At 37.7% G+C, this 16068-nt stretch overlaps 2 protein-coding genes and 1 pseudogene across 2 annotated transcripts in view; all 3 read left to right on the forward strand.

The window, feature by feature from the left end:
- LOC102078272 (mucin-2-like) overlaps positions 1-6993 on the forward strand; it is a 65285-nt pseudogene extending 58292 nt beyond the window's left edge.
- Positions 6994-8375: 1382 nt separating this feature from the next.
- Positions 8376-10707, forward strand: LOC109200371 (zinc finger BED domain-containing protein 1-like). Its single transcript, XM_019355920.2, has 2 exons — positions 8376-9534; positions 9740-10707. Exons 1-2 carry the CDS (start codon positions 8462-8464, stop codon positions 10389-10391), a joined length of 1725 nt encoding a protein of 574 aa, XP_019211465.1. The 5' UTR covers positions 8376-8461; the 3' UTR covers positions 10392-10707.
- Positions 10708-11213: 506 nt separating this feature from the next.
- LOC106097887 (mucin-2) overlaps positions 11214-16068 on the forward strand; it is a 31292-nt gene continuing 26437 nt past the window's right edge. The window contains exons 1-15 of the mRNA XM_019355917.1: positions 11214-11333; positions 11617-11869; positions 11986-12100; positions 12339-12420; positions 12502-12635; positions 12752-12965; positions 13932-14057; positions 14152-14269; positions 14356-14506; positions 14608-14721; positions 14800-14872; positions 14953-15090; positions 15361-15525; positions 15666-15760; positions 15840-15966. Coding sequence (XP_019211462.1) covers positions 11258-11333; positions 11617-11869; positions 11986-12100; positions 12339-12420; positions 12502-12635; positions 12752-12965; positions 13932-14057; positions 14152-14269; positions 14356-14506; positions 14608-14721; positions 14800-14872; positions 14953-15090; positions 15361-15525; positions 15666-15760; positions 15840-15966 — 1981 coding nt within the window. The 5' untranslated portion in view covers positions 11214-11257. The remainder of the gene's footprint in view (positions 11334-11616; positions 11870-11985; positions 12101-12338; positions 12421-12501; positions 12636-12751; positions 12966-13931; positions 14058-14151; positions 14270-14355; positions 14507-14607; positions 14722-14799; positions 14873-14952; positions 15091-15360; positions 15526-15665; positions 15761-15839; positions 15967-16068) is intronic.

Below are 16068 nucleotides of genomic sequence, written 5' to 3' on the forward strand. Positions count from 1 at the left end.
CTCAATGCAAGAAACAGTCCATGTGTGAGCTGCTTAAGAGCAGGTAGACATTATCCAATGTGTTCCAGCAGTTTATTACCTTACTTTTTGCATTTAAAACACAATAGCTTCATTTTTGTATTTTTTACAGTCTCTTTGCAGAGTGCCATCCTATTATCTCTCCAGAGAATTTCTACAGAGGTTGCATTTTTGATAGCTGCTATATTGAAAAAAACGAAGTGCTATGCGCAAGTTTGCAAACTTATGCATCAGCCTGTGCTCAGGCTGGAGTTTGCATTTACTGGAGGAACCACACCCAAACAGAAAAGTGGTGTGGTAAGCAAGCTTGCATTATTTCATTGTAAATATTGGTATTGTTGGAGGTATTAAATTGTTTTTATGTTATGGTATTTAACACACAAAACAAACTACTGTGCATGTTCTTAAATAGAATAGCAGTATGTTTTTTTTAATGATTTGTTTTATATTTCATCAACAGCCATAGACTGCCCATCAAGCCAAGTTTACAAGCCTTGTGGTCCTGCGGATCGGCCAACCTGTGAAGACACGTAAGTTAGAATGGAAAAGGCGTATATTTATTATAAGATGTATTGAGTACCCAAGCATTTTCTAAGACTATGGGCATTGTGGGCAGTACATATTTATTTTTAAAAAAAGTAACAATTAATAAATTAGAAAAATATCCTTAATTTTGAAATTTTAAACTACTTTCAGAGTGATTCACTAGCTGGGCCCATGTCCTCATTTGAGGTTTGACAGCGTTTTTTAGTAGATAAACACATGGCTTTAACATGAACTGAGCTTTGAGCTGCAGTTTGGGGAAGTCCTCCAATAGGAGTGGTGGCAGCTTCCTGGCCTCGCAGATCCCCATGTACTAATGAGAATTGAAGTATTGAAAGAATTAAGAATGGGGAGAGAGGGTGGGGCACGAAAAAGAGAAAAAACAGCTTGTAGAACTGGGGGAGTCATATATGGATAAGAACAGGAAGGTGCAGGTTTTGTCTCGCTGCTGAAATTCAAATAATTTATCTCTAACTTTATGGATGTGTTTATTAGGGGGAAAAGATTTAAACAGTAAATAAAACAATTAAGGCTTTGTAACTTACACACCTCTAAAACAATTTGTATAAGGTCAATGAATGGGTCTGTATTACTGTTGTCATAGTACTGGTAGGATCATAGGTACATCATTTTCAAGGTGGCAGAGTAAGGTCTCCATGTCTCCACTCAGCCTGGCCTCCAAAACTACAAACAGGCTAGCTACACTTATTACAAGTATTGTTGTTACTAAAGGACTTATTAAGGTTCTCTTAAGTTGATCAAGTTATTAAGGTTATCTTAATAACTTAATCACTTCTCTTCTAAATTCAATGCGTCCATTAGATTGGGAACAGACTTCCAGGTTGGATTTAGTCTTCTGATAACGTATCTGTTGTTTAGTTTGGCACACTCACTTGTTTGCATATTGCAGGTCTTTCATGTTACCGCTTTTAGTGAATTCTTTTTTTCTTGTGGTATAGTCTTCACCAAACATTTTGTACTGATTCGGTGACCAGACTAGTAGATCAGACCTTTAGTGACCCTTTTTTTTTAACTGGACCACAATAAAATATGTTAAAACAAGAGTATCACAAATAGTATTAATAACACAATATGATAGTATATAGTATATGATTAGTCTTTTAGCAAGTTAAAAGGAATAATGCTCTGTTTTGATGTTGACTATTTTAGTCCTTACGAACCCACCATGAACTTCACTACTGAGGGCTGCTTTTGTCCTGAAGGAATGAAACTTTTCAGCAAAGAGTCCAACATATGTGTGAAAACATGTGGTAAGTGTGGCATACTTGCCCAAGCTGTATCATTTCAGTGAATGCACATTGTGATACTTGTGATCTATACCTGTGGAGGAACATTTAGGACACTTGGAACATAAGAAATCACATTACTGAATGCAGTGAATGAATGATTATGTTTGCAATTAATTACAATCAAAATTTAATAATTTGTTTTCAACAGGATGTCTTGATCCTGAAGGTAATTCTCGTGAGGTGAGCAAAGTCTTCTTTTCATGTTCAGTTAAAATCATAACCTTTATTGTTTAGCTGCAAGAGAAAATCATCAAATAGTGAATAAAATGTCTTTAGAAAGTAAACCCAAGTATTATATACCATTCCTTTTTCAGTTCAATGAAAGATTTGAGCTCAAATGCCAGAACTGCACCTGTGGAGAATCCACAAAGACTGTGACTTGCAAGCCTAAAGAGTGCCCAAAACCAAACGTAACAGAATGCTCTGATGATGGATTTGTCCTCATCAACCAAACTGATCCATCAGATCCCTGCTGTTCTACCCCTGTTTGCCGTAAGACACATTTGTGTTTAATATGTTTGAATTAATGTTGGTTGATGTTAATTCTTGAACGTGGCTCTGAATCATTGTTTTATCATCCCCACAGAGTGTAAACCTGGCAGCTGCCCAGACATACATGTGACATGTTCGATTGGAGAAAAGCCAGTTGTCAGTGTTCCCAAGGGAAAATGCTGTTCAGAACTTAAATGCGGTATGTAGGAAATGTATCAGACCAGTTGACTAATTGTTACTGTCATCACTAGTGGGTACCAGACTTACTAGTCGTAGAATCTAATTGATTTACATTTTAATTGAAACCAAATGCCAGTTAATTGTTATGTATTAATGTTATGCCATCTGCCACCACATAGACCATTGCTGGTGAGAAGCACCAGAAACCCACTGATCTTGGCGGTTAATCTTTCTGTTAACATTACTATTATTAGTTCTTTTAAAGGCGAAAAATGAAATTGCAGATAAAACCAGAAAAAATTAGCCAATGTGTATAAGATAAAACTCTAATCATCTCTTACTTTACTCAGATTGCACAGAGTGTATATTTGTTAATAATTTGAATTATTTTGGATAAGGATAAGTGTAAGATAATGGGTAATTTCAGTTTTTACTTTATAATTTTGTTTAGCGTAATATTGACAGTTAAATTGTATTTTCTTTCCTTATTTAATTTTTACGTACTGTTCCTTTAATACATGGCAACTGTGCACGGAGGGAGCCTTCGCGACTGGCAGTGGGGAGTAACGGGGCTTTAACTAGCTGTGGAGTCAAACAGTTTTCTTACCGTGTTTGCAGTGTACGGGAACATTCAAACGGATTACTGTATTTCAAGACAGTGGAAATAAATGTTTGCCTGTTTGTTTTCAACTACAAGCGGACTTGTGGATTATGTTCAACTGCACAAGGACACGCGTATGGCCCGACGACCAGCTAGTGCTTCCGCGGTAATACAATAGATGGGCATTCCCTTAGTGACCAGTGATGGGATTAACGGTGTTACAAGTAACGGCATTACAAGTAACGGTGTTACTTTTTTCAGTAATGAGTAATCTAACTAATTACTATTCCTATCGTTACAACAATGTTATCGTTACTAACAAGAAAATGCAGCGCGGTCGCGTTACTATTTTTCAACAAACAGACGGTTGAAGCTGTCTTCAGCTTACCACGCCTCATATCAGTTGCACGGAAGTAGCTGTAAGTAATCTGGGCGCTACAGCTTTAAGTAGCTGCGCGCGCTCCCGCAGATGGTGTTGTGCCAAAAAGTGATTGCCTGCCAAAAACTGATTTCCAATGTTTCCGTGTGTTTGTTATGTGTAATATCGTTACGTATGTTGCTAAATAGACTTTGGTGAACAGGTATTACAAAGGGGTTATATATAAAATTTAAAAATTACCTGTTTCTCAATTATCTTTGTAACTGTGTTATTGTACTTACATTATAATATATCAGCTCCCTTTTGTCACTTAAAATATGTTTACAGAACTATTTTTGCATTTGTTGCAATTTCAGCTGTCCTCTTGGCCAGATTACTCTTAAAAGAGACATTTTTAAATTCAACAAGGATTTTTTTAACTGCATAAATAAAGGATACATAAAAGTCAATGCCAAAAACTGATTGTGGCTTCTACCTTGTTACAGGAATGCTGTTTGTTGCTCAAAATGACTTGATATCATTGATGAGGGATACATTTGACATATGTTTCACATATTATAGGCCAACAAGTTATTTATAGCAGTTTAAATACAAGCAATCAGTTTTTGGCAAATACCGGAAATCAGTTTTTGGCAGACAATGACTTTTTGGCACAACAACAGCAAGCACTTTCTGGTAAATGATCACTTTTTGGCACAACACCTGGAGCTAAGGGGGCAAAACAATTGCATGAGTGCTGCTGTTTGACTGAGGAAGAATAAAGTAGTCGTGGTAAGCCAATCACACGACCACTTGTGGTGTCCTCAGGATTCCCATATGCTTGTTTTATTTAAAAATTGACAACTTATATTTGCATTTAAAGTTATGAAATATGATTCAATAAACATGTTTGTGGTTGTTACAGTAAAAAAATATAACTTTCTACTCGGATTTTATGTTTTTTGTCTGATTTTAGATCAATTGTGTTAATACAGTATGTCAAAATGAAAACATAACTGTAAATTCAGACACGTGAGGTTGTGCTTAAAAGAATGTTACCAAACAAAGCAAAGTAAATAGTTTTTAAAGGTGAAAAGTAGAGGGAAAATCAAAAGTAGTCAAAGATGGCCAATTATAACCTGGACCCCAGAGGGTTAAACTTTTTTTTTTTTAAAGTAACGCAATAGTTACTTTTCAAGTAAATAATTACTTTTAGAATCTTGTAACTCAGTTACTAACTCAGTTACTTTTTTGAAGAAGTAAGTAGTAACTATAATCAATTACTTTTTCAAAGTAACTTGCCCAACACTGTTAGAGACAGGGTGAGGAGATCAGTCATTTGGGGTTCAGAGGGATTCAGGGTAAAGCCCTCATTCCTCCAAAAAGAATTAAAAGTAGCCAGTTTAGGCAGCTGCCTTCTGAGTAAAGTGTTGCAACCAGGCATGTCTTACTGGGAGGAGGCCCGTAGACCCAGAACATACTGGAGAAAAGTTGTCTCTCTCCTGGCCTGATAAGCTGATCCCAGACAAGCTGGAGGATGTGGTTAGCGAGAGGAGGCTCTGGATTTCCTTGCTTAAGCTACTGCCTCCACGACCCAACTTCAACCCAAGTATAACCTGCAATGTTGAAAATGCATAATGTGAGGTGCTGCACAGTTAAGCGGCATGATTCATTATTGAAGAATGTGACTAGTGATTTCAAATAGCTTTGTTTAATGAGTTTTCTACATTATATTACATTATTCCTGTGCTTGCCACAATATGGTTCTCAAATTTAGTTTGATATCTCAGTGTTTCTTAGTTTTAGACTAGTTTTTCTCATATAGTTGGCTAAGAAATTAGTCTTCGTGGAAAGCTAAAGCTTAAATTGATGTAAAACCTAATAATAACAATAACACTTTAACTTATTTTTGGTCATTTTGTACTTTTTCCTAGAGCCTAAAAATGTTTGTGTTCGCAATGGGATTGAGTACCAGGTAAATGGGAAGAAAATTATTTGCCACATTTTTTACCTTTAAGGACTTCTGCTGCACATAATTCTGTATGGCTATTTTCTGTTTATCTGCTAGCCTGGTTCTTCAGTTCCTGGGTCTGTATGTCAGGAGTGTACATGTGAGGCTGAACAAAATTCTACTGTATTCAGAATAAGCTGTGAGGATCAGGAATGTAACAAATCTTGTGACACGGTAAGGAAAAAACCCAATGTCAAAAATATCAGTTTAGTGTAGATGTAGCTTTGTTATATTGCACTTGGCAACCAAAATGTGCCCCCTCTCTTTGTCTTTCAGGGATATGATTATGTGAAAACTGGTTCAGATGAATGCTGCGGGAAGTGTGTGCAGACACACTGTGTTGTCAATATTAACGGAGCCAAGCAACTCTTGTCTGTAAGTTGGCTGCAAGGCCACATGCTTATGGTTATTAGGCTAAACCACGCAGCATGTTTATTTATGTTTTTAAATAAATATTACTAAATGTGTGTGTGTGTGTGTGTGTGTGTGTGTGTATATGTGTCTAATTTATCTTCAGCAAGGAGAAACCTGGTCACCAGCTGAGAATAGGTGTGATGAGTATACCTGTGTTAAGAATGGTGAGATCTTAACAACAAGCACTTCACACACAGTCTGCCCAGTATTCAATGAGAGCAGCTGTCAACGTGTAAGTATTTTTTTCTCATTATTCTCATTATTCCCATTTTCTCATTATTTATCTTGTTTGCATTCATCTGAGTGAACAGAAGTTGAACAACTTTTGTTGCTGTATATTTTCTTGTATATTTAGTCGTTGTTGTATATTTTCCTTCTTAGGGCACAATTCAAACTGCAGCAAACGGCTGTTGTAAAATTTGTGAGTATAACATTTGAGTTTGTTTTGGGTTTAAGACACTTAAATTAAAATAAGCTCACTGTGCATCTTTTTTGAAAAGGTGTGGAGAAGGAGAAGGCATGCAAGTTAATTTCCATGAAAACCAGTATTACACACAACAACTGTTGGTCCGCCCAGGAGGTAGATATGCCGTATTGTGAAGGATCCTGCATCACTTACACCATGTAAGGATAACCTTAAAAATAATTTCCTCTGGAATGTTTTTAAAAATATTGTTATATAGTTTCAGTATTGATTGAACCCATCCTCTTCTTTATTCAGGTTCTCTAAAGCAGCAGCAGCTATGCAGCATTCTTGCTCCTGCTGTAAGGAGACACGCTTCAGCAATCGCACTGTAGACCTGGTCTGCCCAAATGGAAACACGGTCCCCTATACATACATGTATGTGGAGGAGTGTGGTTGTACCAACACAGAGTGCATCGCAGCTGCTGGACATCATGTTCGCAGGAAGCGAAGCTTCACACTGCTGTGATCAACCAGTTCATGTATCAGGGACGCACATGTTTCCTCCCATATTATTAAAGCAATCATTACATATCTACAAAATAAATGCCAGTATAAGGAGAGCATTTATGAACATTGATTCAATAAAAAGGATGCAACTCAGTTCAAGTCTCATTGTTTTCAATGTCTTCTTTGAGCTACTTAAACATGTATGACAGTGATTACCAATGGCAAAATAACCTTAGTAATCAAAACCAAATATTATGTTTAATGTTTAAACATAAACACACAAAAAGAATTACAAAGTTAATTTAAATGTTGTCAAACAGGTAGGTGAGAGCTCCTCCAAGGACAAATATGAACTGGCAGCAAGAACAAGGAAGAGCCACCCTATATTGCCAAAAGTATTTGCTCATCATTCACACATGTGAACTTAACTTGTGAACTTATTATTGTTTTTTATTGTTATTATTGTATTACATTGTTGCTTTTTAATGCCATTTTTATATTGTTAAGCACTTTGTGCAGCATCGGCTGTTTGAAATGTGCTATATAAATAAATTTGACCTTGACCTTGACCTTAAGTAACATCCCATTATTAATCTATCAATTTTAATATAATGTTGGCTCATCCTTTGCACCTATAACAGCTTCTAACTGTTCTGAGAAGGCTTTCTTTAAGGTTTAGGAATGTGTTTATGGAAATTTCTGATCATACTTCCAGAAGTGCATTTGTGAGATCAGACACTGATGTTGAACGAGAAGGCCTGGCTCACAGTCTCTGATCTAATTCATCCCAAAGGTGTTCTGTCAGGTTGAGTTCAGGACTCTGTACAGGCCAGTCCAGTTCTTCTACACCAAACAAACATGGTCTTTATGGCTCTTGCTTTGTGTACTGGTCCGCTGTCATGTTGGAACAGGAAGGGTTCATCCCCAAACTCCAAAATGTCATAGTATGCCGAAGCATACTCCAAGAGTTCCTTTCACTCTTGGGCGCTAAGCAAAACTCCTGAAAACAACATTTGCCACAATACAGTTGTTAAATACTTCAAAACAGCAGAGAGTATTGCTTCATGGGGGATAGGGTTAGAAAAGACTACAAACAAAGACTGCAATGAAATATTTTGTTTAAAAAACTTCACATAATTACCACCACATGCCAAATTGTCAAAAAAGAAGTGTCAAGCACTTAATGTTAGTTTTCAGTTTTACCTTTGCAAATGTTGCAAAAGTATTTCAATTGTGACCATGTATTATTGATAGTGGTTTGCTATTATTATAATCTGTGACTATTTTAAAGTAATACTAATGTAGTATTATTTTAAAATAGTCCCAAGATTGTAACATCAAGAGTTTTGGATTACGTGCATTACTGTGAGTTTGCATAGTTATGTGTATAGTCTGTAGACCTCATTTGAAATGTTATTACATTTGAAAAGCAATTACTGTTGAAAAGAAAGCATAAAGTTGATGGACACAGTGTAAATAAATTATAGCTGTCGAAATTAACGCGTTAATTGCGATAATTAAATTTTGGAATTAATTACGTTAGAATGTTTAACTATTTAGCGCAACACGCAGAAAAGTCGCTCCCATAATTCCACTTGATTTGTTTACCGCGCCACTGAAAATGGAGAAGCAGGAACAGGATGGCCTTCTGGATGGGGAATTTAAATACAAGAAGAACATAGATGGGACAATAAACAAACGCGTTGTAATTTGCACTCACTGTAGTAAAGAGTTTCAATTTCACCGTTCAAATTCGACCTTAAAATACCACCTTAATGCCAAACACGCGTTTGTCGGGGCAGCAGCTTCACCCGGCCTGCGTCAGACCACTCTTAGTGAACGCAGGCCACTCGGTAAGTCTTCTTTGGACAAACTGACCGACAATATAGCCAAATGGATAGCAAAGGACTGTAGACCGCTAAGCATTGTGGAGGACAAGGGCTTTGCGGATGTTTTAAAGGTTGCATCTCAGGACGCGTCCTACAAGCCCCCAGCGAGAAGCACAATAACAATTCGAATCCACGAACTGTATGAAACGGAGAAAAAGAAAAAAGAAGAGGCTTTAGTTCACACAGAATGCGTGGCTCTGACAGGAGACCACTGGACATCATTGAGTAATGACAATTACCTGGGAGTTACTGCGCATTTAATCACTGAAGCCTGGGGTCTGACATCCTTTGCGCTGACTATAATGAAAACGGAAGAGCGGCACTTTGCGGAGGCTTGTGCAGAGCAGTTCCAGACTGTTGCTCGCAGGTGGAGAATTGAGGAGAAGGTGACAACAGTAGGCACGGACAGTGCGCGTAATATGATCGCCGCGGCTCGCATCATGCCATTCAATCACATGCCGTGTACCGCGCACATTCTACAGAGATGCATCACAGTGAGTCTCGCAGACAGTGGCTTTGTCACTGCGCTGGCCAAATGCCGCAAAATTGTTGGCCATTTTAAGCACAGCCCAGCAAACACAGCAGAGCTGAACGCAGAGCAGGTGTCACTGGGGCGCAAGCAGGAGCCGTTGGCCCAGGACGTGCCTACGCACTGGAACTCCACGCTGGAGATGGTGAAGCGCTTGATCCGCAACCAAACTGCAGTAACCGCGACTCTGGATAAACAAAAGCATAAACTTGTCCTCCTGACGCCTCCAGAGTGGGACAAACTCCAGAGACTGGAGACACTTCTAGAGCCCTGCAGGTGAGCCTGTCATTGTGACCATAATTGTAGGTTTAGATTAAATGTATCAAACATACATCTTAAATCAGTTTTGTTATTATGAAAATGTCTTATTTAAAAAATAAATGAAATCAAATATTTTATTAATATTACCTAGTATTAAAAAGCTTTTTTTAATTTGCTGTCTTGTCTGTGTGTGTGTGTGTGTGTGTGTATTCCACTGCAGATATGTGACTGAACTGCTGGGAGGAGAGGCCTACGTCTCCTGCTCTGTAGTTCTACCAGCCTTCTGCCACCTGCGCCGTGTCATGGAAGTAACTGATGAGGACCCTGCATATGTGGTGAGGTTTAAAGAGAAGTTTAAGGAAGACCTTGCTTCCCGTCAGGAACATACCAACTATGCATGGCTCCAGATCGCAACTGCACTGGACCCACGTTTTAAAGACCTACGCAGTGTGCCCAAGACTGACAGAGAAGCAGTGTGGACCACACTGGCAGGCATGCTGCATGAAGACTCTCCTAGAAGATCACACACTGCAGAAGAAGGTCCAGCCAAGAAGAGGCTGAGCCTGCTGCAGATGGACTCTGACTCTGAGTCAGAGGAGGAGGTACAGCAGGACAGAGCCATACAGCGCTACAGAGCAGAGCCCTGCACTGCCTTAGAGGACTGTCCCTTACAGTGGTGGGCAGCTCATGCAGGAGCCCACAGCCAGCTGGCCCGCCTTGCTCGCAGATACCTGGCCACTCCTGCCTCCACAGTGCCCTGTGAGAGGCTGTTCTCTGTAGCAGGGCACATTGTGAACAAGAAGAGGTCTGCTCTGCACTCAGAGAACGTGGACAAGTTGGTTTGTCTCAGCAACTGGCTGAAGGATGAGTAGACCAGAGGACCGTGTGTTTAGAGCTTGTTCTATGGTTGAATGTGATTTAAACAATACTTTTCACTGTTGTTCATATTTTTTTGCACTAATCTACCTTACCCAAAAGGATGATTGGAGATTTTTTCTATTTTGCCTGTTGAATTAGGCCTATGTTCTGTGAACTTGAAGATGTATATGGATAAAACAATGTGCTAGATTTAAACGGGTGGAAAACATTCAGTAAAAATCCCTCACAATTATTTGAAGCCCTGTTCTGCTTGTACTGCTTGTACTCACAATTAATAATAAATAAAACAAACAAGTGTGTTAAAAACCACTATCTGTCCCGATTTTTACACATATATACACATATACACATATATTTCGAGTTGCGATTAATCAATTTTTAGGCTGTGATTAATTCGCTTCCAGCACAACACCCAGCCTACGTCAGACCACGCTGAGTGAACGCAGGCCACTCAGCGTGGTCTTAGCATTAAATAACACTAACAAGTGTGTAAAAATCCGCTATCTGTCCGTATGTTTGCACACATTTTGGTCATATTTCAAGTTGCGATTAATCATGATTAATTAATTTTTAGGCTGTGATTAATCTGATTAAAAATTTTAATCATTTGACAGCCCTAAAATAAATATATCATCATACATGAAAGGAGCCAAATTCTCTGGAAAGGCCTCATACCACTGCTTGTTTGCTCAAGAGATACGGACGATATAACAAATCAGTCAAACCATGTTTTCCTCATCACAAAAAAAGTGCTCATAGAGGGTTGGAGCAAAACAAATTAGCAGTCTCTATATAAAGGGCCACTGGCCACTGTCTCACTGTCAACTTCCTTTTTAACTGCGAGCCCACAGCAGCAACAATGAAGTGGAGAGCTGTGTGGTTGTGTTTCCTTGCTTTTTCTGTGTCAAATGTTATCGATATCCAAGCCGTGCCAGGTAAGATCTGAATGTTTTAGATTGTTGGATAAACACTTTTCATAAGGTGCAACTGCTTAACAGATATGCATGTAATATGTATAAGGTACAGGAATCTTTTAATATTCATTAACGGTTAATTGTTAAAGCTTTATGCAAAGGTCAGGACACTGGAAAAGTGTCTGTAATAAGATAGACTGGTAACTGTGATTTTCTGTAGTATTTCAAAATGCTTCAAAATTATTTATGTGCATGGGAAGAAATTTTGGTAAACGTCTTTTTTTTTTTTTTTTTTGCTCCCCAGTTTACAAGAGTACTTGTAGCACATGGGGCAGGGAGCACTTCAAGACGTTGGATGGTGATGTGTACCAGTTTCCCAGTATGTGTGAGTACAAGCTGGTGAAAACCTGCGAGGATTCCCAGAATTCCCAGACGTTCTCAATGGACATAAAAAGGGAGAAGAATCATGGAAACTCTACAATAAGTTTTGTGGTTGTGAAAATTAATAGTTATTTATACAACATCAGCAAGGATTCGGTCACTCTGGATGACCAGAGGTAAAAAACAAAACAAAACAATGCCAAGTGAAACAGCAATTCTTTTGGTCCTCAAAATTTAAAATGAAAACAACTATATCATACATTCTGTCATATCTTTTCTGTTTTCCCCCCAGTGTTCAACTGCCATACTACCAGGCCGGGGTACAATTGGAAAAAACTAATTTTTACAAAAAGCTTCACTCCCAAGTTGGCATCACTGTCATGTGGTACAATGATGGCGCAGTCACGGTAATAAATGAGACATAATGTGTTTTTCAACACAGCTGAACCTTACACTGACTCAAGACCTGATTTTAAAACAGATTTTTCCAGGTTGCAAACATATTTGTGATGCGTGTTTGGGAGTGGGGTTCTTGTTTTTTTTAACAAGAAGTGGCAATGTGATTTTTCCTCTGATTAATCAGTGGTTGAGTCAACTCATTGTCTAATGAACAACAATAAATAAACCCATTTCTGTGTTTTTCAGGTGGAAATTGATGATGAATATGTTAATCGCACTTGTGGACTTTGTGGAAATTTTGATGGCAATTCAGACCTCTATGATGAAGGTGTATATTCATTTCATATTAATCTGTTACATCTGTAATATGCAGGAGTTAGAATGTAACCATTAATGTCATCATATTAAGGTCAACAAATCAGCCCCATTAAGTTTGGCAAGAATTGGAGAACCCCTCGTCCAAATGATAACTGTGAGGACCCCAATGAAGAGGCAGATACATCACTGGAGACTGAGAATGTGACAGAGTCATGCAAGGAGTTTGTGAGTTTTATTATCCAGCTAGCTTTAACAATAGATATGTAGAAATATGTATTTGCATAAATCCTTCTGCACAGATTAACTGTGCCTCCATTAACTGTCTCTTTTGTCCCTTTAAGGAAAACATCTGCAAAGACTTCTTTGAAAATGAATCCTGGAGCTCCTGCACTAGTCTTATTGATCATAAGCCTTACATTCAGGCTTGTGTGAAGGATTTGTGTCGCTGTAGCAATTTAAATCACTCCTGTGTCTGCAGCACATACTCTGAGTTCTCTCGACAGTGCTCCCATGCTGGAGGAAAACCTCCCAACTGGAGGACTCCCGAGTTGTGTGGTAAGGTTTTATGTTGTCATTTCTACTCCTTTCTCAAGACGTTGACACATGCATTTAAAGAATTACATTTTCTCCTGCAAAATCTTCCTGGGAGATGAAGTCTTAACACCTTGATAATTAAAGACGCTAACCTTTATTCAACTTTTGAAATTCTAGGAGCCACAAACTTGCATTTTGGGAGAATCGGTTTTCTTACTACTGAATTTAACAATGAAAATGTAGGACACATGTAGGTTGAAATGTGTCTGTAACAATACTGAGTATTTTATGCACAGAAGAGTGATTGAAAACCTTAAGAAACAGGAATCTAGCTGATAATAATCTCAAAAAACATCTGGCATTCCTTTAGTAAAATTGACATTCTCTATTTTTTATTACTCTCAGATGCACTACAAATATCTAGCAGGACAAGATGAGTTCATAGTTTGAGGTTATGAGAAGATTGTTGGTAATGTTCACCAGTATTGTGTATATGCTTTGATGTCCTGACTAAAAACACAGTTTTTCTTAAAACAATTCCTTACATGTAAACTGAATAAAATAAGAAAAAACGTTATTGATTCAGTGGTACAATAAATAATAATAAATCCCATCCATGCAGTCTACATATTTTTTTTAAATTTAGTTTTTATTGATATTCAGCAATCACTGTACAGTATCATGTTCATCAGCTTCAATAATGTGTTACAGATATCTGCCTACATGTCTTTTTTTCCCTTTTTTAACAGAAAGTACATAAATACAAAAGAAAGAAAGGTGAAGAAAAAATAAAAAATGAACACTTAGGGAGTGAGATTTAGCTACCAGTAATATACATGATATATTATCTAAGGTTAGCAAAATCAAAATCGGGCCTGCGTGTTATTATATAGTTCACCCATTTCTTCCAATGTGATACACACAAATCCCTCTTGTAGTTCACATACCCTATTCTACATATTCTAATTGTAGCATCTATATTCACAGCTAAACACTGCCCGCCCACCATGGTATATGATGAGAATGGGTCTCCTTGCATCGATACCTGCAGATTCCCAGACTCAAGTTTACTTTGTGAAGATCACAATATAGATGGCTGCTTCTGTCCTCCTGGTTAGTGCTGTTTCTTTGTACTTATCATGCCTGAATGTTTAAGTACCAGTAATATATACAGTCTAAAAACATTATCATGTCATGTCTTCATCAGGAACTGTGTTTGATGATGTTTCCGTGACGGGGAGGTGTATTCCTCGTTCTGAATGTCCGTGCAAACATGACAAAATCTATAAGTCCAATGCGGTTTACCAAGAGGGGGGAGAAAACTGGTATGTTTCACATTTCATGTCTTTCCAAAAGTATTATTTGTAATTCATTAGTGTGTGCTTTTTCCTTAAAGTCTATGTGTTTTCAGTACATGCATTGCAGGTAAATGGTCTTGTGAGAATCTTCAAATGCATGCTACATGTTCAGTTGAAGAGGGTTCATACATAACCACCTTTGATGGGAAAGACTTCACCTTCCATGGAGACTGTGACTACATTCTGGCTAAAGTGGAAAGCAAGGTGAATGAGTCACCGCCTCCAACTTTTAAAGATATACAATCTTCTGATATTAAGGTGGCATTTTATATAGGCATGCTCATAGTGCTCTATGTATATTTCAGGATTATATGAGTCAAAATTTTACCATTCTGGCACATTTGACACAATGTTCAGATCACCAGTACGGCACTTGTCTCAAGACCTTGAAAATTCAGCTGAACAGTGACAAAAACAATGTGAGTGTAACACTAACACAGTAATTATAATAATTTACACGGAGCAACACTCTGATAGCAATTTTTTTTTTCATTCAGGCCATAATTTTCACCTCTGAAGGCAGAGTGAAGATGAAGAATGGACAGGAGGTCACTTTGCCTTATGACTCAGGTATGTCAGAAACTAAGATGTAGTTTAGTGTTTTATGGTAAATATGATCTTCTGATTTTTATTTTTCTCTTGACTCATAGGAGACATCAGTATATTCCATGCTTCATCCTTTCACATCATGCTCCAGACAAGTTTTGGTTTACAAATTCAGATCCAGCATGTGCCTCTGATGCAAGTCTATGTCAGTCTGGAGCAGAGCTACAGAGAAAAGACACGTGGTACGTTTTATATTAGACGTTAACCATAATCAGAAGTACAACTATCAGTTAATTTGTATATATTAAAATATCAATATACCATGGGTCTTGAAGGTAAAAGTAATTATTATTATTTCTGTCGTTTGTTTGTCTCACAAAGCAATAAAAATAATAATTAAAATAATTAAAAATAAAAAAGAAGAAAATAAACACTTTCAAAGTGCTCAAAACTTTAATAGAGCCAATAGTTTTTAGAGCCTTTGTACTTATTGGACTTCCTGTAATTCTTAGGTTTATGTGGGAATTACAACATGATGCAATATGATGACATGAAGACTCGTCAGGGGATGGTTGAGGGAGAAGAAGCAACTTTTAGTAATTCTTGGAAGGCTGACTATACGTGCAAAGATGGACAAGGACGATTTGCTGACCCTTGTTCTCTTAGAACGGAAAATGGTAAACTATTAACTATTAATATCAAGCATATTGCTTTTGATTTGTAACTGCTCAAGACAGATTTTCTGTGATATATATATCTGATCACACAAGAAATATAAATATTGTAAAAATATTCAGAACTGTTAATCTACTTGTAGAAAAATATGCCAAACACTGGTGCGCCTTACTACGACAGTCAAATAGTACCTTTGCACGGTGCCGTTCTGTGATGGATCCTGAGATTTACTACAAGGTACAAAAAAACTTCTGTTTGTCTTTAATTGAATTTGATGGGACTGTAATACCATAAAAGTGTTTGCTGTCTTCTGCAGCGATGTATTTATGCTAGCTGTAACTGTGAGAAGAGCGAGGACTGCCTGTGTGCTGTCTTCTCCTCCTTTGCAAGAGCTTGTGCATCAAAGGGAGTGTTCTTGACAGACTGGAGAAAGGATGTTTGCGGTAAGGGTATCTGAAAGTAATAAAGTAATAAAGTTTGATGAGCATGTTCTCTTTTTATTAGTTAATTCAAAACTATGAGGCAATCACTATCATATTTTCTGT

The sequence above is a fragment of the Oreochromis niloticus genome, linkage group LG7, assembly GCF_001858045.2.
Source record: "Oreochromis niloticus isolate F11D_XX linkage group LG7, O_niloticus_UMD_NMBU, whole genome shotgun sequence".
NCBI lineage: Eukaryota > Metazoa > Chordata > Actinopteri > Cichliformes > Cichlidae > Oreochromis > Oreochromis niloticus.